The sequence below is a fragment of the Gymnoscopelus braueri genome (genome assembly GCF_963280865.1).
Source record: "Gymnoscopelus braueri genome assembly, chromosome: 6".
In the NCBI taxonomy this organism is placed as follows: domain Eukaryota; kingdom Metazoa; phylum Chordata; class Actinopteri; order Myctophiformes; family Myctophidae; genus Gymnoscopelus; species Gymnoscopelus braueri.
In genome coordinates, this window is record NC_137607.1 from 21975585 (window position 1) to 22001986 (window position 26402).

Sequence of the window (26402 nt, forward strand, 5' to 3'; positions counted from 1 at the left end):
AGTCAAATTGAAACTTTGCATTTTGCTTGCTTCACTACTGTTCAGTATAGAAGCAGCCTTGCTGAAATGAGGTTCCAAACATCAATGAACTGTGGTAAAACGTTTCTAAAACCCCACAAAAATACCAAGAAAACTTCAAGGCAACACACAGCAACAAGTTCCTCATTGAGAAAGAACAAGGAGTGAATTGGATGTCCTCTCTCTCTTATTCTATGAGCAGCTGCCCTACAAACATGTCACTGTCAATTGGCTTTTATGTCAGCCCTGGAGGCACACGGGGTGCATGAGGACATCCCAAACTCTAGATGCCTTTATTGAAGTTTCAAATGACAACGTTAAAATCATGCCTCATACTCAACTAGTACGTTATAAAGAAGCAATCATTTGAAACGGTTTAGCATGGCACATGACTCACGTATTTTAAATAAATAAAGCCAACGCTTTCTTTTTAAAGCCAATAGTTTTGCATGTCATAACATTAATCGAAACGGCGAGGTTACCAGGTATTCTAGCAATACTGAACACTGCAGTGAGTGGTTGAAAGACACTAAGTACATTCACTTTCGTACAGACCGCGTGGCCTAATGGATAAGGCGTCTGACTTCGAATCAGAAGATTGAGGGTTCGAGTCCCTTCGTGGTCGTTCTTTTCTTTGTCCGTCATTAAATGTTTCGATGAATTGAGTACAAAGGACCCCAACGGAAACCAACTAAGTACAATCACTTTTGTACAGACCGCGTGGCCTAATGGATAAGGCGTCTGACTTCGAATCAGAAGATTGAGGGTTCGAGTCCCTTCGTGGTCTTTCTTTTCTTACTCCGTCATTAAATGTTTCGATGAATTGAGTACAAAAGACCCCAATGGTAACCAGCCATAGGCTTTCTTGGGTTTAAAATCCTCTTAGCAGACCTTGTATTTTCCTGTACTTTTTCGCAAACTGCTAATAAAGTAATCAATCAAGTACTGTACTTACTGTATGTACAATTTTGAGGTATTGGTACTTTAATGGAGTATTTCCAATTTTCAGTACTTTTACGTCTACTCCACTACATCTCAGAGGGAAATATTGTACTTTTTACTCCTCTACAATTATTTAAAAACTTTAGTTACTACATGTAGTTACTTTGTGAAACAAATTAACCACTTCAGCCATTGGCTATTTGAAAATAGACGATCTACAAACTCACAACGTGTCGCTTGTTATAAAAAGCTCAAAGGTTTTTTATACATTTTGAAACATGTGAAATGGGATATTGTGCATAGTGAGTACTTTTACTTGTAGTACTTCAGTATATTTTGACACCAATACTTTTGTACTTTTACTCAAGTTATTTTTTAATTTAATGGACTTTTACTTGTAACGGAGTATTTCTACAAGGTGGTATTGATACTTTTACTTAAGTAAAACATGTGAGTACTTCTTCCACCACTGCCTGCAATACTGAAAATGATCGGCTACCAAATACATTCATGGTCGTCTGTGTGTGTGTGTGTGTGTGTGTGTGTGTGTGTGTGTGTGTGTGTGAGGGGGAGATGGATGGAGACAGAGACAGGGGCGGGGGGACAGACGGAGAGAATAATATGTGGACTGGATGCACACATTACATACATACCCAGTAAAAGTAGTTTCAGCTCCCTCCTAGCATCTCTCTTGTCTCGCCGTAGTTGCTTTTCGATCTCGGAGTTGATCCGTTTGGACTCTTTCGCCTCCTCGCTCAGGCAACAAGCCATCATGGAATCTAGAGTCATCACCGCAGCAATAATCCAGCAGCAGTCAGTCTTACATACAGGGAGCCTACTGGAGCTACACCTTTACGTAAAAGCAACAAATGTAATAAATAGAACGTTTCTTTGCGAGATGATGGCAAAAAAAAAAAATCAAGTGTTTTCCCGCAAAGTTTCCCAGCTAAATGCTGACTTCCAAGGCTGGGATGTTTGGTGCGAAATGTGGCCTTCCTTGTTGATGCCTGGCCTGGGGGCCGCCGCTGTCACACACACTGACAGCTTCAGTTTTATGTAAATCTTCAAGCTAACGTTCCGCTGGATGACAGATGACAGTCAGCTGTAGGAGATCAATGCACACATCAAACCCCCCCCAAATAAAACACCACGATCAATTCTGAAACCAAGTTATATAGTGTCAGGAGATGTAGCTGAATTCGCCGTTTGAAACCCAATTCCCCAACTAGCTGGTTAGCCTGTCGGCCCACAACTCACGTATAAAACGCATCAAAAATACGGCTGTATGGAACGTTTCAACACGACAAAACTACGATCTCCGGTCCCGGACACAGTGGGACATACTTGGCTGCCACTGCTGCCACATTGGTACAAAAATCCCCCAAAAAACACGCCCGAAAAACCAACACCACCCCCCACACACACACGCACACACCCAAAGACTGGCCGTTCCTCCAACCGCCCATCAGCTGCCTAAACGAGCTGACAAGCTCATCGCGTGTCCGAGCAGCAGCAGCCGGGAAAACGTGTGAGAGTCCCGGCGTTTAAACTTAAAGCCACGCTCCGTATAACGTTACTTAAAGCAAGCCGAGGATCGAGGCACCCTGCAGTGAGCAGGCTAGCGCGTTAGCTTTAGCTAGCCATCACTGATGTTGCTGCAGCCAGCTGGCTAGTTATAGCTACACACTGTCCAGTTTGGCATAAGAAGACCCCCATTGAAAAAAATAGTGTTTTTTTTTTTGCCTAAATTCTATAACCTTGATCTTATTTATTTTATTTTTTCTTTCTTTATTTTATTTTTTCCCAGTATTGTAACGGCATAAGACCCCCATCACATTGGTGCTGACTGCTGATCTCCAATAAAACACGTCGTCATCCGGGTCAAATCGTTAAAATACTCCACAGATCTCGACTCTCACTGCCAGACAGTCCAATGGGTTGTTGTTATAGTCCGTGAATGTAATCTTCTTTTTTGTCCTTTTTAAATCACCAATGTTATTTTGTATGACGGTGTGTGTGTGGGTTCAGTTGGAGGCTCGCAGCGCGTCACCCACTCATTATATCAGCCCCCGGTCCGGTGTGTGTGTGTGATGAACACACTAACCTGATCACCGTTGCCACATCTTGTGAGAGAAACAAGCAGCCAGGTCTAGGAAAACAAGGCCCAAAAGAAGCGACTATGGCTACATGAGATTGATTGATTGAATACTTTATTAACAGCTTGTAAAGACAAGCACAGGGAAGTACAGTTCAATACAAGGTCTGTTAAGAGGATTTGAAACCCAAGAAGGCACTATGGCTTGTTTCCATTCGGGTCCTTTGTACTCAATTCATCGAAACATTTAATGACAGACAAATATACACTACTATGCAAAAACATCATATAATATAAACAAGTAGACATTGAAAATAAAAAATATGTAGGCCTACAATAAACAGTTCGGGGGGGGGGGGGGGGGTTAGGCTTTGACTTTTTACAGGGGCCAGCCCAGTTCCGAAGGCCCTATTTGCAAATATGCAATATATATGCAAATAGCTGATCTACAAGCTTGTGATGCGACGAGTTGTGAGCTTGTAGATCTGCTATTTTTAAAAAAAATCTTGAAAAAAAAGTATTTTTTGAAACATTTTCAGCAAACACTACAGATCTTGTATGTGGCATATCATATTTTCAGATGGGGGGGTCTGCAGACAAATACATATTAATGTGAGGGTCCTTGACATGAAAATGTTTAAGAACCACTGGTTCCATACCCTAGGTGGGGTTGGTGAAAGGGCCTTTTCTGTGTGGAGTTTGCATGTTCTCCCCGTGTCCCCGCCCTAGCCCTAGCGGATAGGTACCCTAAAAAAAATAACACGCAGTAATCCTGGTCTCTATACTGCCTCCCCCTGGTCAGCCGGGGCGCCTGATGGAGGGGAAAGGAACTGGTTGGAATAACATGTTCCTTCCACACGCTACGTCCTACCGGGGAAACTCCCCCCTGTCTGATGATAAGAAGTGGACTGCTCACTCCTCATGCACTGAAGGAAGAACTCTCCCCAGGCTGGCAGAGGGAGAGTAGCGCCCAGGATTACAAGCTTAGCCAATTGGCACTGGGTGAAAAATGGGTTACAAAATTGTGGGATAAAAAGAAAAAAATAATTAAAAAAGAACCACTGGTTTAAACAACATGAAGCCATGTGTCATCATGAAACAACATGAAAAAGTCGCTTATAATAAGCAGACATGGCAACACTGAACCTTATGCTGCTGGTGACGCCTGAGATACACGCGAGTGACGCGAGTGACATCCTACAATTTAGCGAGACTAAAAAGCGCAATTACTTCAGACTAAACTTGCAATTCATTGGAAAATCGCCCAGAAGAGAAAGGGGGAAATAATAACTGTGAAAGACAGCAGCAAACAGAAGGGTGTTTTAAAATGCGATCTAAATGAAAGAACTAAGAGTGGCAGCCGACCTGGCGTTTATGTAATATAAGTATAAATATAATGATTGCACAGTGTCATCGCCTTGATATATAACTGCATTAGCCTATAATGTTCTCATACATAGAGGAAGGCCATGGGGGCGTGTTTGGACGCATCACTGTCACTCAAGACGGCCGTGGAGGCGTGTTTGGGTTCAAGGGGCGCGGCCTTGCCCAGGAGTGCAGCGGAATTTGGACACGCGCGAGTGACAGTGGGAATGCCAATGAGAAGACAGAGTGGAGGCGTCTTTAGGGAGGTGCTTATCATCTTTGGGGAGGTGCTTGTCGTCTTTGGGGAGGTGCTTGTCGTCTTTGGGGAGGTGCTTGTCGTCTTTGGGGAGGTGATTATCGTCTTTTGGGAGGTGCTTGTCGTCTTTGGGGAGGTGCTTATCGTCTTTGGGGAGGTGCTTGTCGTCTTTGGGGAGGAGCTTGCGGTCTCAAGGTTTTTTTAAAGTCTTCCTTTCGGAGGCGTGTCGACGACACAAGCATAAATATGACTGGACGGACAACGCCCATTCCCTGTCAAACACTATGGTCAAACACTATGGTCAAACCCTATGGTCAAACACTATGGTCAAACACCAGCAGCAACGGCCAGCTTCATACCTACTGCACCCGTTTGAGGTTATCCTACGACGAATGATAATAATGGTAATAATAATGGTTTAACAAAGACAGCGGTATGTTGTTTATCATAGCAGTAGTAATATGTGGTCTTGGTGGACAAATCACTCATTTGACACCGGGCATCAGACAAGACTTGAACCAGAGCCTCGCCGTTACAGTCAATGGTTTTTCAGACCAATTTAAGGAGCAAATGAAATGAGCCGTCTCAACAACATCCAATTCCCTTCTAAATATATATTTGAGTAGGCCTAACAACCTATTACCTTGATGATGATGATGATGATGATACATTTAGTTTCAACAGATTATGGTATATGAATGAAGAGGGAGACACCACCACTGTCTGCCATCATAATTTTTGCCACCTGTTGGACCAACAGGTTCACAATTACCACAAACATAATTTTTAGCCTAATCACTATTAAAATATTTAACTATGTGTACATTCTGTAAAATAAATAAATAATAATAAAGGTGATAAAGCTTGTTCAATTTCTATTTCTATTTCCCAAATGTTGAGAGCTCTTGATTGTGCCATTAGAACAGTCATATTAGTGTGCCGGGTGACATCCTGTGGACATCTTGTGTAATTGCAATACTCAGTCAAAGAAATCTATTACAATTGATGCACTTTAAAAGCTATTTTATTCTTTAGCAATCGAAATGACTGGAGTACTAATATTCAAAAGTAGGCTACATGCTTTAAAAATACTCAGGTATTCAAAAGTACAAATTACAAAGTACATTTTCCTCTTTAATGTCAATGCATTGCTTTATTGAAATTCAGACATTTTCCCCAAAAAGTCACAGATTTTCCAGAAATCTTTTAAATAAATAGTGAAAAAAGCAGATCTACAGGCCCACAATGCGTCGCATAGCAATGCAGTGTGAGCTTGTAGATCTGCTATTTTCACGTGATTAATTAATAATGTACTTTTTCTCTTCCTAGAAATGTAGTGGAGTCAAAAGTACAATATTTGGCTTTGAAATATAGTGGAGTGAAAGTATCCAAAAATACAAATACTCAAAGTAAATGTACTTCGTTAATGTCCACCACTGCAGACAACCAATCCTCTCAGCACAGCGGCCTAAACATTGCAGCCTGGATTTGCTGAACAGCACTTTGTAATATTTGTTATAAATCTGCAGTTGACTGGGAGTGTCACACCGGTGGTTCTCAAAGTGGGTTCCGGGGACCCCCAGGGGTCCTTCAGGGTGTTCCAGGGGGTCCACAACACCAGCTTTAAACCTATTTTGTGCTTCAGCTTTCAAAAATCTACAAGCTCACACCCACAGGGCACATTTTGGAAAAAAACTTGACATTTTGAACACAAATCTTCTCTTATGGGGGTCCCTAACACAAAATATTTCAGATGGAGGTCCACGGCCAAATACATATCAAGGTCCTTGAAAATGTTTGAGAACCACTGCCCTACAGTCATAATGTACCTTAAGTCGACTCAGACCTCACATGTATGTACAAATCGTCCCTTTTATTTGCCCTGGATTTGCTGGCTGTCTTCAATGTTTATCATTACTCTTTCTATTATAGCCTAAGTTATTTATGTTCATAAGATGTGTCAAAAAGTGGAGTTAGGAGGTTTTGTTCATCATTGATAAGAACAGCTGAATGGACCGTCAAAATGGAGTTAGCTGGTTTCTGCCAGACAACAACGAATATGAGATACATTCTGATGAATGTTGTCAGATTAATCATTAAGCCTCCCCTATTTCCCACAGTAGCCTAACAAGGGACAAAGTCTCCACTCTCACTCTTCCTCCTCCTAATCCACTAACACATTTTTCTCCCAGAATCATTATAAGGACCCACCTGTGCCAATAAGCTGCTAGCCTATAATGTCCTGTACAAGGAAGCATGTGTGAATGCTGGCAATCCACACCCACTTACCATATTCACCAACTCTGTAAGTTGTTTTTTAATACCTTTCTTTCTTCCTCTTATCAGATATATCTATCATTTTCTTCCTGTCTGTCTCCTTTCTATTCTTTCCTCCCACATTGCATCTTGTCTCAACTCTTATTCTGTTTCCTTCCCTCTTTAGCTCATCCCAGGCTCTCTCTCTCTCTCTCTCTCTCTCTCTCTCTCTCTCTCTCTCTCTCCCCCCCCTCTCTCTCCCCCCCCTCTCTCTTTCCCTCCTATGTTTCAGTGTCTCCCCCCTCAGCTGTGGCTCACCTCACCTTGTTACCATGGCAATGTGGAGCACGGGCAATCTTAATATCTGTTGAGACTTGTTGGAGTCCATGGAAATCTTGCCAGACCGGTTCTACCGGCTAAAGACAAAAGAATGACATCCAAAGAGCTTTAGAGGGGAAGAAGGAGTGACAAATACCTGTTGTGCACGATTACTCACCTGAATTAAAAACAAAACAAAAAAAAACATTTAAACTCATTCAGAGTTTTGGCTACATTATTGACCTGAGCTAAAAGTTTGGTCAAACGTGGATAAACAGCTATGAAATCTGTAAAATAGGTTATTAGTGTAGCCTATAGTCTAAAGTAGTCCAGTTCATGGCAGTTTCGACCAGAAGAACAAGCAGCATGCTGCATGACCATTTATTTTCGGTCTGTGTAGGCCTATTCAGCCTTATCTAGAAAAACTTCGTTTGTCTCTGTTGCCTTGTGTGATTTATGGCTCTAAAAGGTTTGTTCACTTTCTACCTCTGCAGCAAGCAGACTCTCCCTGAAACATGAGGCTATGGAGTTACTGTAGCAGGCAGGCCAACAGAGGGATGACCGGTAACCGGAACGCTCGCCCCAAAACACACTCACCCCAAAACACAAAACACCCCCATTTTTTCCGCGGACCGCTCGCCCCCCAGCGGTTCTTTTATTATTGTATTCATTTTTATTGAGGTTAAGGTTAGGAATAAAGTTTACTGTTATAGGCATAGTTTTACTGAGGTTAAGTTTAGGAATAAGCTTAGGTTTAGGCTAGCCCTGGTCCAGAGCGTTATAGTGGGTTCTCTCAGGCGTGCTGGCAAACTCATAGACCGAAAATTCCACTACCATACAAGGTCTTTAGTAAAAATAAACAAAACTATTTTCGCTACTCATCGAAACAAAGGCAATTTTGTGTTGTTGAAGCCAAGGTCTATTCTCCAGGGCGGGAAGCCTCTCAGGGCCCCACGTTCTCTGTATAATACACTTTTTGGGCAAAAAAAAAAATACATCTGCCAGACGGATTTTTAAAAATGTACTCCACTGTGCCCTCTACAGATCTGGTCAATATTGACCAGATTTGTAGAGGGTGCAGTGGAATAAATACAATAATTTAATTTCCCGGGGGTGAGCGTGTTTTGGTGCGAGCGTTCCAGTATTCAGATGAGCCTCATTCGAAACTTTATCCGCGGCGCAGTGACTCAAGGCGCATTCCACAGTGTTTTCACCACCCTACAAATACATACTCTGCATATTCCACCGCAGACTTAGGCCGGTAGATTTTCACGAGGAGCAGGTTATTATAGTTTATGAGTTGAAAAGTATTTCAGATTAGCCTTCGTGAAACGTAAAGTAGGCTAGATAGTTGTTGCGCTTACGCAACAGCCTTTGCACACCGGTGGATTGGTGCCAGTCTACGCGCTTAGAAATGGACGGCGAAAGGCAATCAAAGTCGGGCTCTGCGAGTTTTCAAGGAGTCTGACGAATTGATTCAAGGTAACAAAACAAATTAAACAAATGACTATGTAGCCTTCGTTTAATATTAGATCGTGTTGTTGCCTACGACTTGTTTTCTTTTTACTCATCAGTGACTGAATGGGAAAAGTTTGCTTACTGCAGTTGCCTGTGAGGAATAATTTGTACAGTAGGCTAGCATAGGCTGCAAAATGCGTACAGTGACATGATCTAACTTACAGCTTTACAAATTGGATTTACAGTCATCTAAAGTAAACTTAGTGTCGGCTACATTGGGCTATTTTGCATGATGAAATGTTGACTCAAATTAACCTTCTAATTGAGTCCTTGCTTATAGCTTTTCAATTGTCATGTTTTTGTTTTCCATATTCAGAATTAGGGGATTTCCAGGTGACAGCATGCAGGCGGGTGCCGGGCTGGGGTGGTTCAGTGAATTAATGACAGATATGACAAAACAATGTCCTTATCGGTGTTTGTGTCGTCTGTCGTGTGTGTGTGTGTGTGTGTGTGTGTGTGTGTGTGTGTGTGTGTGTGTGTGTGTGTGTTTTATATATACTGTATCTTTTACAGGTCCTAACAGCAGAGTTTGCCATGGAGGGCTGCCTGCGATGGTGCCAACGCACCTGCCTCTGTTTCCTCACCGAGGAGGAGAGGCTCACAATAGAGGTGGACAAAGAGATCCAGAGAATTCTCCGAGAACAGAAAAAGAGAGAACGGAGAGAAATCAAAGTTCTCCTCCTAGGTTGGTCATTTCTATCAGGCTGCTTTGAGGCATTCTGAGATGCCATAATTATCTATTTATACATGCAAATTAATTAAGTGCAATTAAAATGAAGTGTAATGAAAGCACTACTAGAAGACAATACAATAATATTTGGTCATTATTATTGACTTACTGATGTGTTAGGTATGTGAGCAGAAGGGGTGGGGTGGGCGACACCTGACAGAGGGTGAGGCTCATGATATGAAATTTTAAAGGACCTATTATTTACTCACAAGCCCAGCAAGTTGTAGAATGAAAACTATGTGAAGCATGTCAACATGTTATAATGAACATGATTGGTCATAGCCTACCTCAGATTGAAGAAAGGAATGAAAGAAAATGTTAAATAGAAATAGTAAAATACATATTCAGTCAATATTACTAGTTAGTATAGGACTACACAGCAACCATTACTGGTCCGTTTTTTTTTTACACTTTCAGAGTTAAATGAACACTCAGGATTTTGTTGTGTGTATAGCATCAGTGTCTGTCAAGTCACTGTTACCGAGCCATTTCATGAATGCATATTTAAATAATGATTTAATATTAACACACAACAACACAGACGTACTGTAAGTCTTGTGGTAAACCATGTAATAACAATAACTACGTCTCTTAACTTTCTTTGTCAATTAATGCATGAATTTGAGTTCATATGATGGAATGCTTAAATGAGTAACTAAAGAGATTGAGCAACTTAATACAATGGTTTTAACCACACACACCCCAGCATCCCTCCCTATTTTGGGCATGTCATAATAGGTGAACATTTGGCAAGTGTGAACATTCAGCAAAAATAGCAATAACAATACAGCACAGTGTGACACATTTTGAGATTCACGGTGAAGAGATTAGTGTAGAGCAGGGGCCGGCAAACCTTTTTGACATGAAGTGAATGTTTTTATTTACTTGATAGTCAGTGTGCCATATCAACATTTAAGTGTAAATATGACACCACATAAAAATAAAATATTTCCAACATATTTTAATTTTCCAAATACATAACAATGACATCAGGACATTGTTTAGTCTCAAAGTGACACTAAACACTGTATGTTCAGCACCAAGGGCGCCGATACTGTGGGTGCCTCGGGGCTAAAGCACCCAGGAGAAATGACGAGCACCCATCACAAACTCATCACAAAAAAAGAAAAAGAAAAAACCTCCGACATCTACACTTCATGGAGTAGATTCTTTGTACCAAATTAACCAAATTAACCGCCCTGCGTGTGTGTGCGTTGCGCACCCAGTAGCGTGGACATAAATTGGCGCCCCTGTTCAGCACAACATTTTCAAAACATTTTCCATATTTATCCATGAGGGTTGGTATTCCCAAACATCTATTCAAGCTTCCTTTGCTGTTTTGCCATTATTCTCTGAGCCAGAACTGCAGCTGGGTGCAATCATTTTGAGCTGGCATGTGACCTAGGTTTCTTTTTTTTAAATATATATATACAGTATTCTTTTTTTTTCTTCAGATATGCATTCAGTTCTATATTTGGTGTGTCACATGATGGCTTTGGATAAACACAGTTGGAGATAACTCTGTAGTTCTACATAGTGTGTATTAACCCACATTTTAGGTCAGAATGCCTTTGCCCAGCTTTAGCATGTGGAGTAAATGTCCTATTATTAGCTGTTATTGTAGTTTGAACTGACGTTGTGGCACATCTTAAACCTAAAGTCCAAATTTCCAGATGTCATTTGATGAATTTCTATTCTCAGATCCACCGTCCATCCAGGCTATGGCCAGTCTGGGTCCGTACAGGAGTCCAGTATATACAGTGTATGTCCCCAACAACATATATGGACAAGGCTGCTGTCATATTGATGATGTCAAAACACCCTTGTAACGTGCTATCCATAGCTACAGATTGCACAGGAAAGTCATGTTTTATTATAGACCCCATCTTGTCTTTGTGTGGATGAGTCCAGAGGTAATTGAACACTACGCTCTGGCAGAGTCAACCACTGAACAGGACCATGAGGTTGCAGACCTTCGGGTGTAATCTATCTTGAGTAGGGGGATTTATAAGAGAATCCATCAACAATCAAGAGTGTATGTCACTGTCTACAACACAACAAGAACAATAATACTGGATATGATATGATGAAAGAAAAAAAAAACATAATGTAATGCAATTAAAAGGAATACTAATATACTAAGGAATACTAAGGAATGAGACAAGACCTGACTCTACACGTGCAAAAATGAATCCCGACTTTCCTGTTTGTTCCTCCAGGCACCGGGGAGAGCGGTAAAACCACCTTCATCCGACAGATGAGAATCATCCACGGGAGAGGCTTCTCAGAGGAAGAGAGGAAGGCCTTCGCCAAATGTATCTTCCAGAACATTTTCACCGCCGTCAAGGCTATGACAGGAGCCATGGCATCGCTCAGAATCCCCTACGCCAACCCAGACAACGAGGTTCACCTCACACACACACACACACGCGCACACACACACAGACCAACCTGGTTTTCGTCTTCTCTCCCTGCTTTCATCAAAGTCTGAAAACTGTTTACATGTTCCTTGTCTCCTCCCGATCTCTTCCTGTTCCCTTAGTCGCTTACTACTCGGCTTTCGATAGACCTACTATATTTGTGCTTAAAGGTGCAGTCGGCAAGTCTGTAGAAATGAGCACAAGCTACAGTTTCTTTCTTTTTTTTTTACCCCTTTTTCGTTATGCCATTGAATTCCTCCCCACACACATTTTGTGTGTTGTCACATGCTGTTGTATCCTACTGACTCACCTTCCAGTGAGGAGCCTCCACCGGGAGGGCGTAGAGCCTTCGTCCTTTACTTCCCCCGCCCAGGGGTGTCACGGCCATTCACTGTGCGTACGACGCGACACCCTCACTCACATAGATACGTGATTTCATACCCCCCACTTTTTGAAAAAAATAAAAAATAAAAAAAGAATATATATATATTTTTTTTGATAATAAAATCGGTAAAATCAAGTAAAAATAAGAATTAGATAACCTAACCCTAACCCTAAAACCGAAATAAAGTAACCAAAACACGAAAAAAAACTAACAAAATCCGCAAAATTTTGAAAATACAAAATTTGTTTACGTTTGACAGTTACAAATGTTTTTCACGATTTTTCAAAAATAGCAGATCTACAAGCTCATAGCGCGGCACTCGGTGCCGCGCTATGAGCTTGTAGATCTGCTATTTTTGAATAGCCAAAGTGTAAAATAAGGGGTATAGTCCACCAAAAGTCCATCCACCCCACCTTCTGAGAGCCTGTGACGTCCCTGCCCCCGCCCAACGCTCCCTGCTGACAGGTGGCGCCCCAGCCCGTAGGAATACGTGCAGTGATATCACCCTCTCCGCCTGGCTTCCCTCCCCCGAACACGGTCCAATTGTGTTCGTATATAGACGCTCGACAAAGCCGGATGCACCACGGTGGATTCAAACGCACAACCTCTGCGGTGGTGGGCTAGTACTTTACCTCTGCGGAGTCTGCGCCACCTGAGCACACACGAGCTACAGTTTCCATGTTTTTATAACTATGGATGTTCATGTTGGTGATTTCTCATAACTGCAAACACAGTAGAAATCCTCTCTCTGTCTCACGCACACAAATAGCAACCCTCATTATCACCATCCTCACCTGTACATACACACACATACCTACACACACTTGTAACTCACACACGATACGCAAGCACACCCCCATTTTCTTGAACATCCAGAGTCCAGACTAAGTGACAACATACATAGACGGTGCTCACTGTAGTTTATTAGCACCAGAGATCATGGCGATGATCTGTTTATTGGTAAACATTATAGGAACATGACTTGCAGGTTATAACATCTGACATATGGTATATACTGTATGCCTCTGTTCTTAGATGTATGCCAAATGGGTCCGGGATGTGGACAATGTGCATGTGACCCAATTGGACCGGGGATATGTGGATGCTATCCGACGCCTCTGGGCAGACTCTGGCATCAGGGCGTGCTACAGCCGTCGCAGTGAATACCAGCTTCTGGATTCCACAGAATAGTGAGTAGCTGTGGTATAGCTGGGGAGTATGTCTGTATGCATCACCAAGGCAAAGACAAATCTAAAAAAGTGATTACATCCTATGCAAGTCTTACATTTTCGATCAAGTGCAACAATCTTTCATAACTGAAAGATATTTATTTATTGATCAACTGTTTTGTTAAGTTTTTATCCCTCAATTTTACTTATTGCCAATTTTCTTTTTTTTCCTTTTTTCCTCGGAGTCCCCCCTTCTAACATCTGACAAAAGCTGAGACCCCCCCACACACACCCGCACGCACACCCGCACGCGCACACACACACGCACACACACACACACACACACACACACACACACACACACACACACACACACACACACACACACACACACACACACACACACACACACACACACACACACACACACGCGTTGTGAGTTTGTAGATCTGCTATTTTCATAATATTTATCTGTGGAACAGAATCAAACTAAATGTAATGCCTCAACTCCTACAATTATTTTTTACGATATCAGGATCGGCCGCAAAGGACTTATGACCAATTTCTTTGTTCTAATTTGTGACGTTTTTGTTTGTTTAAATAGACAATTGAACACATTGAAAGGTCAGTTGAACAGTCAGTTGATATCGGCCTATCAGTCTTGTTCTGTTCCTAGATCCTCTCAGCCTTGAAAAATCCATATGAGACAACCTCTAGAATTATGTAACCTGTAAGCTTTGTGGCAATATCTAAAAAATTTATTCAATGGAACTCATGTAATGGAAGTTATAGAATATAATGCCAAAGCAAGTGAAATGATCAGTCTTCAACTGAATACTGAAAGTTGAAATCATTTGTTAGGATGGACATCATGGACTTTTTGTGTCTTTCTATAACTAAAACATAGCTATTTGGGTGCCCCAGTGTTTCACCTGGTAAGAGTGCATACCCCTGATTGAATCCGACCCAATGCACTTTACTGCTTGTCATATCTGCTTTCTCTCCCACCCTTATTGTCTAATTGAAAGCAGAAATGCCAAGAAATAATCTAAAAATAAATAAAAACTGTATGTATGTAAGGTCGAGTTGTAATTTAAGGTTACGATGAATTTTATAATCAACCTTTGATTCAATATAATGGTTATTTCTGACATTGAATTACCCCTATATTACAAACACTGTCCTTGTCAAGCGGTGTGCATTTCCTCCTGTGTCCACTGGAGGGGGCTAGTCATTTGAAAACTGAGCCCTTTATGACTTTTCTCTGCCATTTCGAAACCACCAGTTGATAGAGCCACCTTGTTATGTTACTAACATTAATCTATTCAAAAATTATTAAGTCTTAGTACAACATAGACTTTATTGGTGCAAAAACAAGACAACAAACCTTACCATATGCAGTGAGCCAGTCATCAAGGTGAGCATGATAAGAGACAGTCTGTCAACATTCAGTTAATGACAAGTTGATTCAACATAAGCCATAAAACAGTCAACAGAGCAAACAGTGAAAGTGACTCATTCAATCTCTCTCTCTCTCTCTCTCTCTCTCTCTCTCTCTCTCTCTCTCTCTCTCTCTCTCTCTCTCTCTCTCTCTCTCTCTCTCTCTCTCTCTCTCTCTCTTCAAATCTCATTTACCATTCTAAATCCTTTCAAGTCATTTCCAGTTTAGTTCCCTTTACACGGTCACGGCTGAACTGAATAAATACTAAATGATTTATGATCTAAGCAACTAAACATTTGTCCATACACACTTTGATGTTTTGCAAAGTTCAAGACAGATGGAGCCCATCAACGCCTTCGAGAATAGAAATTGTATATAGCATATATATATAGCAATATAGCATGCTGTCTCTCGGTCTCACTGCCTGTCTTTCTCTCTCAACGCCCCCGCCCACCCCCCCATTTCTCTCTCTCTCAGTTACATGACGAATCTGGACCGCATAGCTGCTCCAGATTACATCCCCACAGCCCAGGATGTGCTGAGAGTACGCTTCCCCACCACGGGAATCCACGACTACGCCTTTAACGTCAAGACCATTACACTCAGGTATCCATTACCAAGCTGTCACGGGACCAAATGTAACACCAACACCATTCACCACGTCGTGAAAACGTGACATAGGCTCTTGCGGGCCAGTGGGAGGTATTGTCTGTCTGATTCGGACGCAGTGGGATCCCATTTTCAGTTGCAGCCACACAAAGCCCTTGCTGGGAAATGCCCAATGTGATTGCCCTGTGCAGACTTTCTTTGTATGCACACTAAGCATATTGTGTCCTTGTAAGTCCTGAGGTGTCTTCATACAGTTACTGCAAATAGGAGGGTGCAGTTTGTAATAGAGGCCTGTCACAGAGTTGTTGGAGAGCCGTTACCAGTGTTTACTAGCGGACCCACCAACATGTTGGCAGAGAGGCAAAGCGAGAAAGGTGTTCATTATGTTTACTGCTTGATGCCAAACGACTTCCGACCCCACTCCCCAATCTGAGCACCCATTCCCAACCAGTGTTGATTTTGACAACAAAATTCCAATTAGTTTTAGTCATATTTTAGTCATCTGGAATGTTTTACTGTTAGTCTAGTTTTAGTCGACTAAATATCATAAGATTTTTAGTCGACTAAATCTACAGTTGATTTAGTTGACTAAAATGTATTCTGGCGGTGCCTTGATGGCGTCGTAATGGCTGATTTTACACTTGGTTGCATGCTGAAAATAGCCGATCTATAAGCTCACAGTCGCAGCGCGACGCGTTGTGAGCTTGTAGATCTGCTATTTTCAGAGCGCAACACCCGACACCAAACATAAAATGACTTGTCTTAGTACTACTGGATCTCATTTTAGTCTAGTTTTTATTTGTTGACGAAATTGTCAGTATATTTAGTCTTAGTTGTAGTCATCATAGCTTAGTTTTTATTTCGTTTTTATCTAGTTTTCGTCAGTGAAAAAACGTATTCGACTAACATTTTTCGTCATAGTTTTAGTCGACGAAATCAACACTGTTCCAAACATACAAAAACGAATGATAAAAATGTTGTGATAGATAGGTAGACAGAAGTGGTATCATAGCCTCTTTTGTCATAAGCATTTGAAACTACATTCCATGACAGGCTTATGTTACGGTACGGCCTCAAAGGCCCACATGCTTTGCACAGATGACTCAGTCATTTTGGTTTTCCCACTAAAATAGATCTTTTTTGGGGACAATAACATGAAAAAGAGAGCAGTCAAGGGAGAGTGTGAGTGGGGGTTGTTTTTCCAACATCCGACCACAAGTGGGGGCAGCAGTACCGCAAGACCAGAGCACGAAGGACAGTAGAACTGAAAAACAACGCCTCTAAACGTTTCCCTGGACGAACAAAAAATGAATTACAAATGTCTTTATATGCCGTCTCTCCTATCCCTGAGGCTTTGTTCTTTTTTTTTACTCTGCACCTCATTTATTCCTTATCTCCCCTCTCTCCTCAGGATTGTAGATGTAGGCGGACAGAAGTCAGAGCGCCGGAAGTGGATTCATTGCTTTGAAAACGTCACGTCACTCATATTCCTGGCCTCCCTAAGCGAGTATGACCAGGTCCTGGAGGAGAGCGAGACCGACGTAAGAGCCTCTGTGGGCTGTGCGTGCGTGTGTGTTTGTGTGTGTGTGTGTGTGTGTATACCTGTCTAGTATGCACTGTCCTCTCTGTCCTATCATTCTATTCACAAACCTACCTGCCCGTCTCTCAGTCTGTCTGCCTGATGGTGTCTCTATCAGCCAGCAAAGCCTTTTGTTTCCATTGGTCTGTTTATCTCTCCGTCTGTCCGCCTGTCTCTCTGTTGATTCATAAACCCCCCTGAGGCTTTCACTCCCTGTCAGCCTGTGATTCTCTGAACCCAAGCAGTGAGTGAACCCTATACGTGCCAAACCTCTCCCAGCATCATGTTCCCCACAGGCATTTCATTCCTCCGCCAACAGGTCTCACTGTTGAGTAAGAAAACATGACTCTCTCTCTGTGTGTCTCTCTCTCTCTCTCTCTCTCTCTCTCTCTCTCTCTGTATGTCCCTGATTCCCTCCCACCAGCCAGCCCCCCCACAACACATAAGCTGTTTATCTCCCTCAGCCACTTTGTAGACTGCCTGCACATTCATTAACCTCCACTGTGTCCTCCTCTGTGCTTCCGTACCCCATGAGACCCCCCCCCCCCACCCACACACACACACACACACACACACACACACACACACACACACACACACACACACACACACACACACACACACACACACACACACACACAGCCCTGATACCCATCCTCCTCTTTCATGGAAACCTGAAATCCTTCCTGGTCCAAATACCTGCCTCTCCTCCCTGCTGCCTTTCTCTCTCTCTGTCTCTCTTCTGTGTAATCTAAATGGCCAGCCTCTATATACAGATAACTACTTTATCTCTCTGACTCGCTCAAATGAAAATTGTTTCCCTGCTCACCTCTGACATCTTTTAGCTGCAGCATGTATCATTGCATTTTGAACCTGCCTCACACTTGCTTTCCATGTCCTTTCCTGTCCATTTTCCCCTGCCCCCCCCCCCCCCGTGTCTCCAGAACCGTATGGATGAGAGCCGGGCTCTGTTCTATACCACCATACACTCGCCCTGGTTCATCAACACGTCCATCATCCTCTTCCTCAACAAGACTGACATCCTGGCTGACAAAATCCAGACGTCCGACCTGCAGAAGCACTTCCCCGGCTTCACAGGTACGCTGTGTGTGTGTGTGTGTGTGCGTGCGCGCGTGCGTGTGTGTCTCTGTGTCTGTGTCTGTATCTGTATTTTTTTTACTAACCACTCAGCTGTTTGGAATAGCACCAGGATGGCCGAGTGGTTAAGGCGTTGGACTTAAGATCCAATGGACTCATGTCCACGTGGGTTCGAACCCCACTCCTGGTAGCGATGTGTTTTGGGGTGGCTGTGATTATAGAGGCCATCTGGGAATCAGAAAGCTGACGGTTGTACCGTCGGCTCATCCAGTCTACTGTATACAGGTATATGAGTCGAAGTGTCTGTCCCTAAGCAAGACTTTTGACATCTAACTGTTCCCAAAGCGCCGTATAAATAACATCCTCTGCATCTAATAGTTAGGATGGGTAAATGCAGAGGTATGTGCATTTGTACTGTACTTGGCAAATACTCCAAAAACAACTAAGGGGTACACATTCAATGTAATTAATCAATGTTGTTAATGTAACTGCAGTCATGCGTCATGCATGTAGTGTGTGTGTGTGTGTGTGTGTGTGTGTGTGTGTGTGTGTGTGTGTGTGTGTGTGTGTGTGTGTGTGTGTGTACCTGCGTGTGCTGGGGTATGCAGTGGTATCTAACTAAATTGAGAAAAATTGCAAATTGGGTAATTGCACAGTACGTAATCCAACAGCTCTTTTTACGTGTGTATGAACACGCACGTGCGTGTGAGTGTGTGTGTGTGTGTGTGTGTGTGTGCGTTTACTTGTGCGCGTGTTTGTTTACAAGCATTCACAATATGGGTGTGTGTGGGTAGTTGTTATTATTTCGCATTGGGTTATTATGTTTGGAGATGCAGCCATCTGCACCGCCCTATGGCACCCCTGGAAATAACAAACACACTGGAAATGCTACAAAGTAATTTGCAAAGTCATTTCGATCCCTGTGCTTTCCCTGGCTCTGTCTATCAATGAGCTGCCACAGTGAGCGTCCTCCCTACGTCACTGTGCCTTGGCTTCCGCAGTGCCCATGAACATTATGTTTGTTTATACTTGCCATAGCAGCACCCTTTTTCTGTGTTTCACTTATTTATTTTTCTGTCCACGCTTAAGACAGATTCATGCCTTGGTGATAAAGTTTTGCAGGAGACGCGTCGCACTACCCCAAAGGGCAAAGGCATAAATCAGGCTTTACTTGGACACTTTGGATATTGGGTGAGAGCATGGATTTTCAACTGGTGGTCCGTGGACCACTGGTGGTCCGTGAAGGTATTGCATGTGGTCCCTGACCATGCATTTAGTCATGTAGGAAAGTGAAGATTTGTTATTTGTATTATATTTTATTTTATCGACCACTAGTTGAGAAACAGTATGATGTCTGATGACGCATCAATGTTGTCAGTTACTTGGAAGTCGGATGTCAAGAACTTCCACAGAAATGGGAGTTAGAATTTCAAGGGAAACTGTACCGGTTTACCTGGTTGAGTCATCATTAGTAGGAAATGTGCCCATATCAATAGCGTGTGCTTGCTCATACATATGTTGCAATGGATCAGTTAACATGGGTTTAATATGGAAGGTTAAGAGAACAGAATAAGGGCAACCATGGGAAACGAATGGATCAGTGGTTCTCAATCTTTTCTGAGCTCTGGACCACTAGCATATCTCAGTTAAATAATGACTGTTAAGGGCTTTGATTGATTGATTGAAATCTTTATTAGGCAAAAGAATGTAAAACAACACAGTTACATTTATAATACTTTTGTCTTAAAGGTCTGACCAAAAAAGTCCTTGCGGACTTGTTTCCGTTGGGGTCCTTGAATTAATTTCATAGACATATATAGTAGCAACCAAACAGTTCAAAAATCAACATAAAAATACAGAGAAAAAAAAAAATATATACCACTATGTACAATTTGATTTAATTCACCTCGAATTAACAAATTAAATTAAGGCCACACCACGCCCATATCCCCCCTCCCAACGCAACAGTGGTCCCCAGGTTGATTCTCAGTCAGGGTATCTCAGTCAGGGTAGGCATATTCTCAGTGAAAACCCATGGGTGAGAGGATAAACCTTGGCTAAGGTGGATGTGGCCATTTGGCCATTTGACTAGAGTCAGATTATAGATACTCCTGGTCAAATATTACTCAACTACAAGTGAAAGTTGCTCAGTCCAATTTACTTGCTTTTAAAAAACGGTATTCAAAAGTGCATGCTTTAAAAAAAAAAAAATTAAGTATTCAAAAGTGCAAATGAAATAGTAAATGTTTTATATCAATGCATTGCAGTATTACAATTTAGACATTAGACAAAATCTACAAGCTCACAACGAGTCACATCACGACACGTGAGCGGATATTTTCACTACATTTGAAATAGGTCTTAAGTGGTTTGTACTTTTTCCCTTCCTGGAAATGTAGTGGAGGCAACGGTACAATATTTGGACGTGTATTTTAGTGTCTCTAGCCCAAATGTAATAAAGGCGATTAACTTTGCCTTTAAAAAAAATGTCCACCCTGAGTGCCTGCCTGGACCTGGATTCTTTATGCCTTTTGGACATAATCGTTCCTCTCCCCTGTACAATATATGTTATTAAAATGTAGTGGAGTGAAAGTCACAAGTATCCAAAAAAAAGTAAAGTACAGATACTCAAAGAAATTTACTTAAGAGACAGTACTCAAGTAAATATACTCATTTACTCTCCACCCCTGGTCATTTGGAGCTTGGCTTGGTGTGGAAGTAGGAAGGCAGTAGAGTGGCTGAGCCCTGGCAGACTCCCTCTTGCCTCTCTGAGGCCCCATCTCCCTCAGTTACCCATAGCAACCATAAATACCATCTGCGCAGGTGCGCGTGTGTGTGTGTATATGTGACAGAGAGAGCAAGAGTAAGAGTGTGAAATAACACATGCAATTATGTGCGAGTGTGTGTGTGTGTGTGTGTGTGTGTGTGTGTGTGTGTGTGCGTGCGTGCGTGCGTGCGTGCGTCTGTGCGTGCGTGTGTGTGTGTTTGCAGTGGGGGAGAAAGGTAGCTAGAGTGCTCTTGTGCTTCACCATAAGCGATGTGAAATAATGAGTCATATGGCTTTGCTCCTTGCTGGCCATTTAACTTAATGAGAAGTATGAACTTTCTGTACCCAGAAGCTGCAATAGCTAATGTTGTCAATGAGGGGAAAAAATGCTATTTTCCTGTGTATGTCCGTGTGAATATGTGTCACCACCTCCTTGGTGTAAATGAGTGTGTGTTCTGAATGAATAAAGGGTATATTTTTAAGCAGCACTGATTTAGGCCACTGCGGCCAAAAAGTTACGTGATAAAGTGGCTATTTAGGGCTGTACAATATATCGCAAATTTACCGTTATTATCGCAATATCAACATGCGCAATACACATGACGCAAAAAATTGTTTGAAATGCAATAAATGGTAATATTTACGTGCCATGTATTCACAGTCCGCAAATCGATACATTTGGCCAATCGCTCGGAGCCCTACTAATTATTTAACTTGTTTCATTAATTTCAACAATCCAGGTATAAAGGATATTTTTGTTTAGATTAGAAGAAAATGTGTTTAGGGGAGCAGTGAGAAACTGTTTTGCTAAGTTGGTGGTACACCTGGCAACTGTAGCCAGGTGCAATGTTTTCAGTAAAACGATGTTATTCATCATAGGCATCCGTCCGTCAGTGATGACGATGGATTGCGCCTGATGGGTCAGTTTTATTAAAAAAAGAAAATCAGTGTGTGCATACAGTAGGCTATTCATTGTCTGGGTTGTAATGTTAGCAGCAAACCTAAGGCAGAAAGCCATTAAAACTATATACTTTGTTTAATATAATATTTGTTTACTTATTGTGAGTCATATGTGTCATCACAATATTCAACAATGTTCTTTCTGACCCTGTCTCACATTATTGCCCGATAAATAAAGGTTAAACTTCCATCTGGTAATTTTGTACCCCCTGCTCCATCTGATTTTTTTCAGGCAAGAAACGAGACGCAGAGGACGCCAAGGACTACATCCTCAAGATGTATGAGCAGCAGGCCTACAGCCGTGACAAGAGGGATAAAAGGAAGACCTTATACCCACACTTCACCTGCGCCACCGACACCAACAACATCCGCAAGGTCTTCAGCGACGTCAAGGACACTGTGCTGTTCACGTCTCTCAAGGAGTACGGGGTCATCTGAACAAGACCTGCGTCTGATCGTTGGACGGAGAGGATTGAAGGTGTAGGGATGGAAGGTATAGAAACCACAACCTTTGTCTTTCTGGACCAGTGGTTTTCTAGGTGGCGGCCGCCCGGGGGTGCCAATCGTCAAGGAGAGGAAAATGTAAAGAAGAAAACCAACGGGATAAAAATAATTACATTGGCTTTTATTTACGCTATTTTTGTTTTATTTTTGAGAGCCATTTTCACAGCCAGATGCTATGGCTATTTGGGGGTCCTTGTCATGGAAAGGGTTGGTTACCCCTGTTCTGGACAGTCAGCCTGAAGAAGCCCTCATGAGGTCACGTTGACCAAAATGGAGGGCGTGACTTGTTTTCATTATTATTATTTTATTACACTAGATATGAAGTAACACGTGAGTGATTGGCCCCTAAGCAGGGATGGTTGGACCTGTCCTGCACCACCACTCAGGGTTGTAGAGGCTTCCCAGAGGATCTGCATCTTATTTCCCTATACAGTACGTCCTTCTACATCTCCACTGGTGTTCACAAAGGATGTGTTTTGGTAAAGGGGCAATAGAGGTCATGCTCCTTCGTCACCTCCTGCTCTAACACTAAGCACCAGGGAAACTATGGCCAACAGGGAAACCCTTGAAGGAATGGACAGCACGGACAAGATATGGATGAGACTTCTAGCTAGAGTTTCTTTTGGGATTTTATTCCCATTTGGTTATGTAGGAGAGCGTGGGTGTGATGGAAATGCATGATGGATCCCTAATTGCAGCAGATTCCCAGAAGCACTCCATCCTCATGAAGGGAATAATGACTTTTACAAGTGAAGAGGATCTCCATACAGGCATGCATGTTTGACAAGCACACACACACGCACGCACACATGCATGTATGTATGTATGCATGCACAGACAGACACTAATGCGGGCATACACACACTTGTAGCTGCAAAAGAAAGCACACACAGACACACGCACGCACGTGTGTGCGCACACACACACACACACACACACACACACACACACACACACACACACACACACACACACACACACACACACACACACACACACACACACACACACACACACAAACACGTGCACAAACACGTGCACACACAGGCACATGAAGTACAAATTATTGAAGATACTATTATACATGCTCTCCCTAGTCCAACATATTTAATTACAATGCATTATTGATACATAATGTACTACCAAGTACAATGCTTTTAAAAATATATATTCAAAGATTTGCACAAATTTTCACGATTTTTCCAAAAATTGCAGATGTACAAGCTCATAGCGCGGCACTCGGTGCCACGCTATGAGCTTGTAGATCTGCTATTTTTTAATAGCCAAAGAAATCATAGAAATGACACAGATGCGTCCCCGAATTTAATGGGTTAAAGGTATTAAAAGTGACAGGCTTCATTCACAGGCTTAAAGAATTACATGCTGTGCTTTATGCTTCTTAACAATATAAAATTGAGGGCGGCTTTCCATCATGAAACCTTGTGAACCATGATGTGTTCATGGTGTGGGGGAGGGGGGGGGGGACATACTGACTAAAATAGTTCCTATATGGAAGGCAAAAAAGATGTGTTCATGATGTGGGGGAGGGGGGGACATACTGACTAAAATAGTTCCTATATGGAAGGCAAAAAAGTGGACCTTGAGGCTTCTCTTTATGATTACACTGTTTCATTGTGCCCTCACATCGACAAGGGGCTTCTCTATTGTATTGAGACTATCTCCACAGTACATTTAATTTTAAACATTTTATTGAATACATTTATTAACCAATGGCTAAGCTACATTACATTACATTACAGTAATTTAGCAGACGCTTTTATCCAAAGCGACTTACAATAAGTGCATTCAACATAGGTAAGCTAAGTGCAGGGGTTATAAGAGTAACTGTTGGGCATGGCACAGTAATAAAGCCCACGTTCATTAAAAGTGTCATTATCATTGTCATTAAATTCCTAGGACCCAATTAGGTGATGCAATTAGGGGACTGAGAGGGGAACATTGGAAAAGTAAGGATACTATTGTGGGTGGTTCTGTCCTTGAAATCTTACAATTAAAAAGCAGCATGGCATGATATATGAAATGCAAATGGCAAAAAAAAGGAGAATACTTCCATCTGTTGCTGTGTTTTTCTGTGTCTGTCATTCTGTCTAGTCAAGAAACACTGTAATCAGCTGCTAGCATTTGTTAACACAGCATTTATTTTACCTATCTCTTCGCTCTTGCACCTAACTTGTGGAAAGGACGAAAAGTGTGTCAAATTGAAAAGTTTGGAAACTTTCAGGAAAAATATATAATCTGAAGTTTATCAAAAATATATATATATAAAAATATATATAGACGTTCTAGTCTGTAAAAGTGTTTTCACTTTGTCAGTGTGCTGTCATACAAGTTGTACCAGAATTAGTTTTCCCTTTGGTCTAGTAGCAATCCCTTTGGTGGAAGGTGTTGCTGTTCATACATGGCAGATACCTCATTTTGAATTCAAAACGTCTTCATTTGATTCACTACTGGACAGCTTACATCAGTCCTTTGATGTTACTTCCAGCCTCCTCTGTGGATCCTACAGACTTCATCTGTGATCATTCAATATTCATAACACAGCAATGTTTGCTTTGAAAGCTTGCCCTTTCACTGTTCATAACTTTCCACATTCTTATTCGTATATTCAAGTTAATTAAAAAACAAAATATGGAAATGTCAAGTGGACAGCACAAATAAATGTGGAGAAGTAAATCAATAATAGTGATTTTTAAAGGTCAGGGATTTTTCTTGGGAACTCTTGGGCTTCTCACAAAATGACTTGATCTGCCAGCCCAATCACTGTGATGAGTTTGGGTTATAGAATATGTATATTATATATATATTATATATGTATATATTTAAGCTGCCAGTTCACACCAAACCTATGATTGTCCTTTTTAAATTCATGTGCCGTGTGGGGAGGGGAGTTTAACCAACACTGATCTTCAGAACAGGACTTCTGTGATCTGAGTGAAAAATTACGTGAGATTTGTTTCTTCAAATTAATTGAAATGAACCCTGATGGGAGGCCAACATTTGCTCACGCTGTCTTGTTTTCATGGTTCGACTGCTGTTTCAATGTGTTTTGGTTTGTTTGCTGGTTGAAGTTAGCATTTAAATGCTGTAGTTGTACTGATGCTGTAGTTGTACTGATTTAAGCTATGTATATGAATGAATTGTTTTAAAAATGTATGTATATATATTGATTGTGCCAGACCTGAATACTACTGATGAGCGACAGACTTTTCAACGTTTGTTTGTTTGTGTGTTTTTATTTTGTTCTACTTGTTTATAATAGAAACTGCACATACAGTATACACTGTAACTGTGACAAGGGACTTTGCTGGATATTTCACTCTTTGGCACGTACTGGGAAAACTCACATGATGACTGACGAATATTTTGCATAGACTCGTGGTGAAGGAACATTTTTGGGCTAATATTTTTCTATTTAGAATTAAAATGGAAATTTCAGAGATTTTAGGTTCCGTTTGGTATTGTCTGTCTTCCCTCGCCACTGTGATGATGGGCGACAAAGTGAGTGATTGACTGGCAGCCTCATCTGCTGTTGATGTGTTTGCTCTCAATTACACCACATGGTTGTGTCTCTCCCACAAATAAGCCTCCCACTGCCTTCAATCACATGCTCTTTTTTTTATCCACTGTTTGACAAACAAGGCACCTAGGATTTTCCACTCCATGTTCATTTCCGTGTGCGTGTGTGTGTGTGTGTGTGTGCGTGCGCGCACGTGTATGTGTGTGTGTGTGCGTACATGCATGCATGTGGATGTGTGCCCAAGGTACGGCCTGACAATTCATCTGTAAACACAGGTGTGTGGCATGGGCCGGGGCCATAAAGTAGAACATTGTAATTTGTGCAGGCTAGTGTGTGGTGCTTGCAGCTGAGGCTGCAAGCAGGTGCCATGAAGGTCAGATGCTACTATGTGTTGCACACCTGCTTGAATCATATATGTCATTGATTCTCAAAGT

The 26402-nt window shown here is 41.9% G+C and overlaps 2 protein-coding genes across 3 annotated transcripts in view; one reads left to right on the forward strand and one right to left on the reverse strand.

Annotated features, from left to right (window-relative positions):
* The window catches only part of LOC308087675 (guanine nucleotide-binding protein subunit alpha-11-like), a 39751-nt gene extending 36711 nt beyond the window's left edge, over nt 1-3040 (reverse strand). For both annotated transcript variants that reach the window (XM_080431731.1, XM_080431732.1), the window contains exon 1: nt 1614-3040. In XM_080431731.1, coding sequence (XP_080287857.1) covers nt 1614-1749 — 136 coding nt within the window. In that variant the 5' untranslated portion in view covers nt 1750-3040. The remainder of the gene's footprint in view (nt 1-1613) is intronic.
* A 5397-nt stretch (nt 3041-8437) lies between these two features.
* On the forward strand, nt 8438-25890 carry gna15.1 (guanine nucleotide binding protein (G protein), alpha 15 (Gq class), tandem duplicate 1). The gene is made up of 8 exons (XM_080429825.1): nt 8438-8732; nt 9282-9453; nt 11718-11902; nt 13339-13493; nt 15391-15519; nt 16934-17063; nt 18046-18199; nt 22159-25890. The coding sequence occupies exons 2-8, from the start codon at nt 9303-9305 to the stop codon at nt 22362-22364; spliced, it is 1110 nt and encodes a 369-aa protein (XP_080285951.1). The 5' UTR covers nt 8438-8732; nt 9282-9302; the 3' UTR covers nt 22365-25890.
* Nucleotides 25891-26402: the final 512 nt, after the last annotated feature.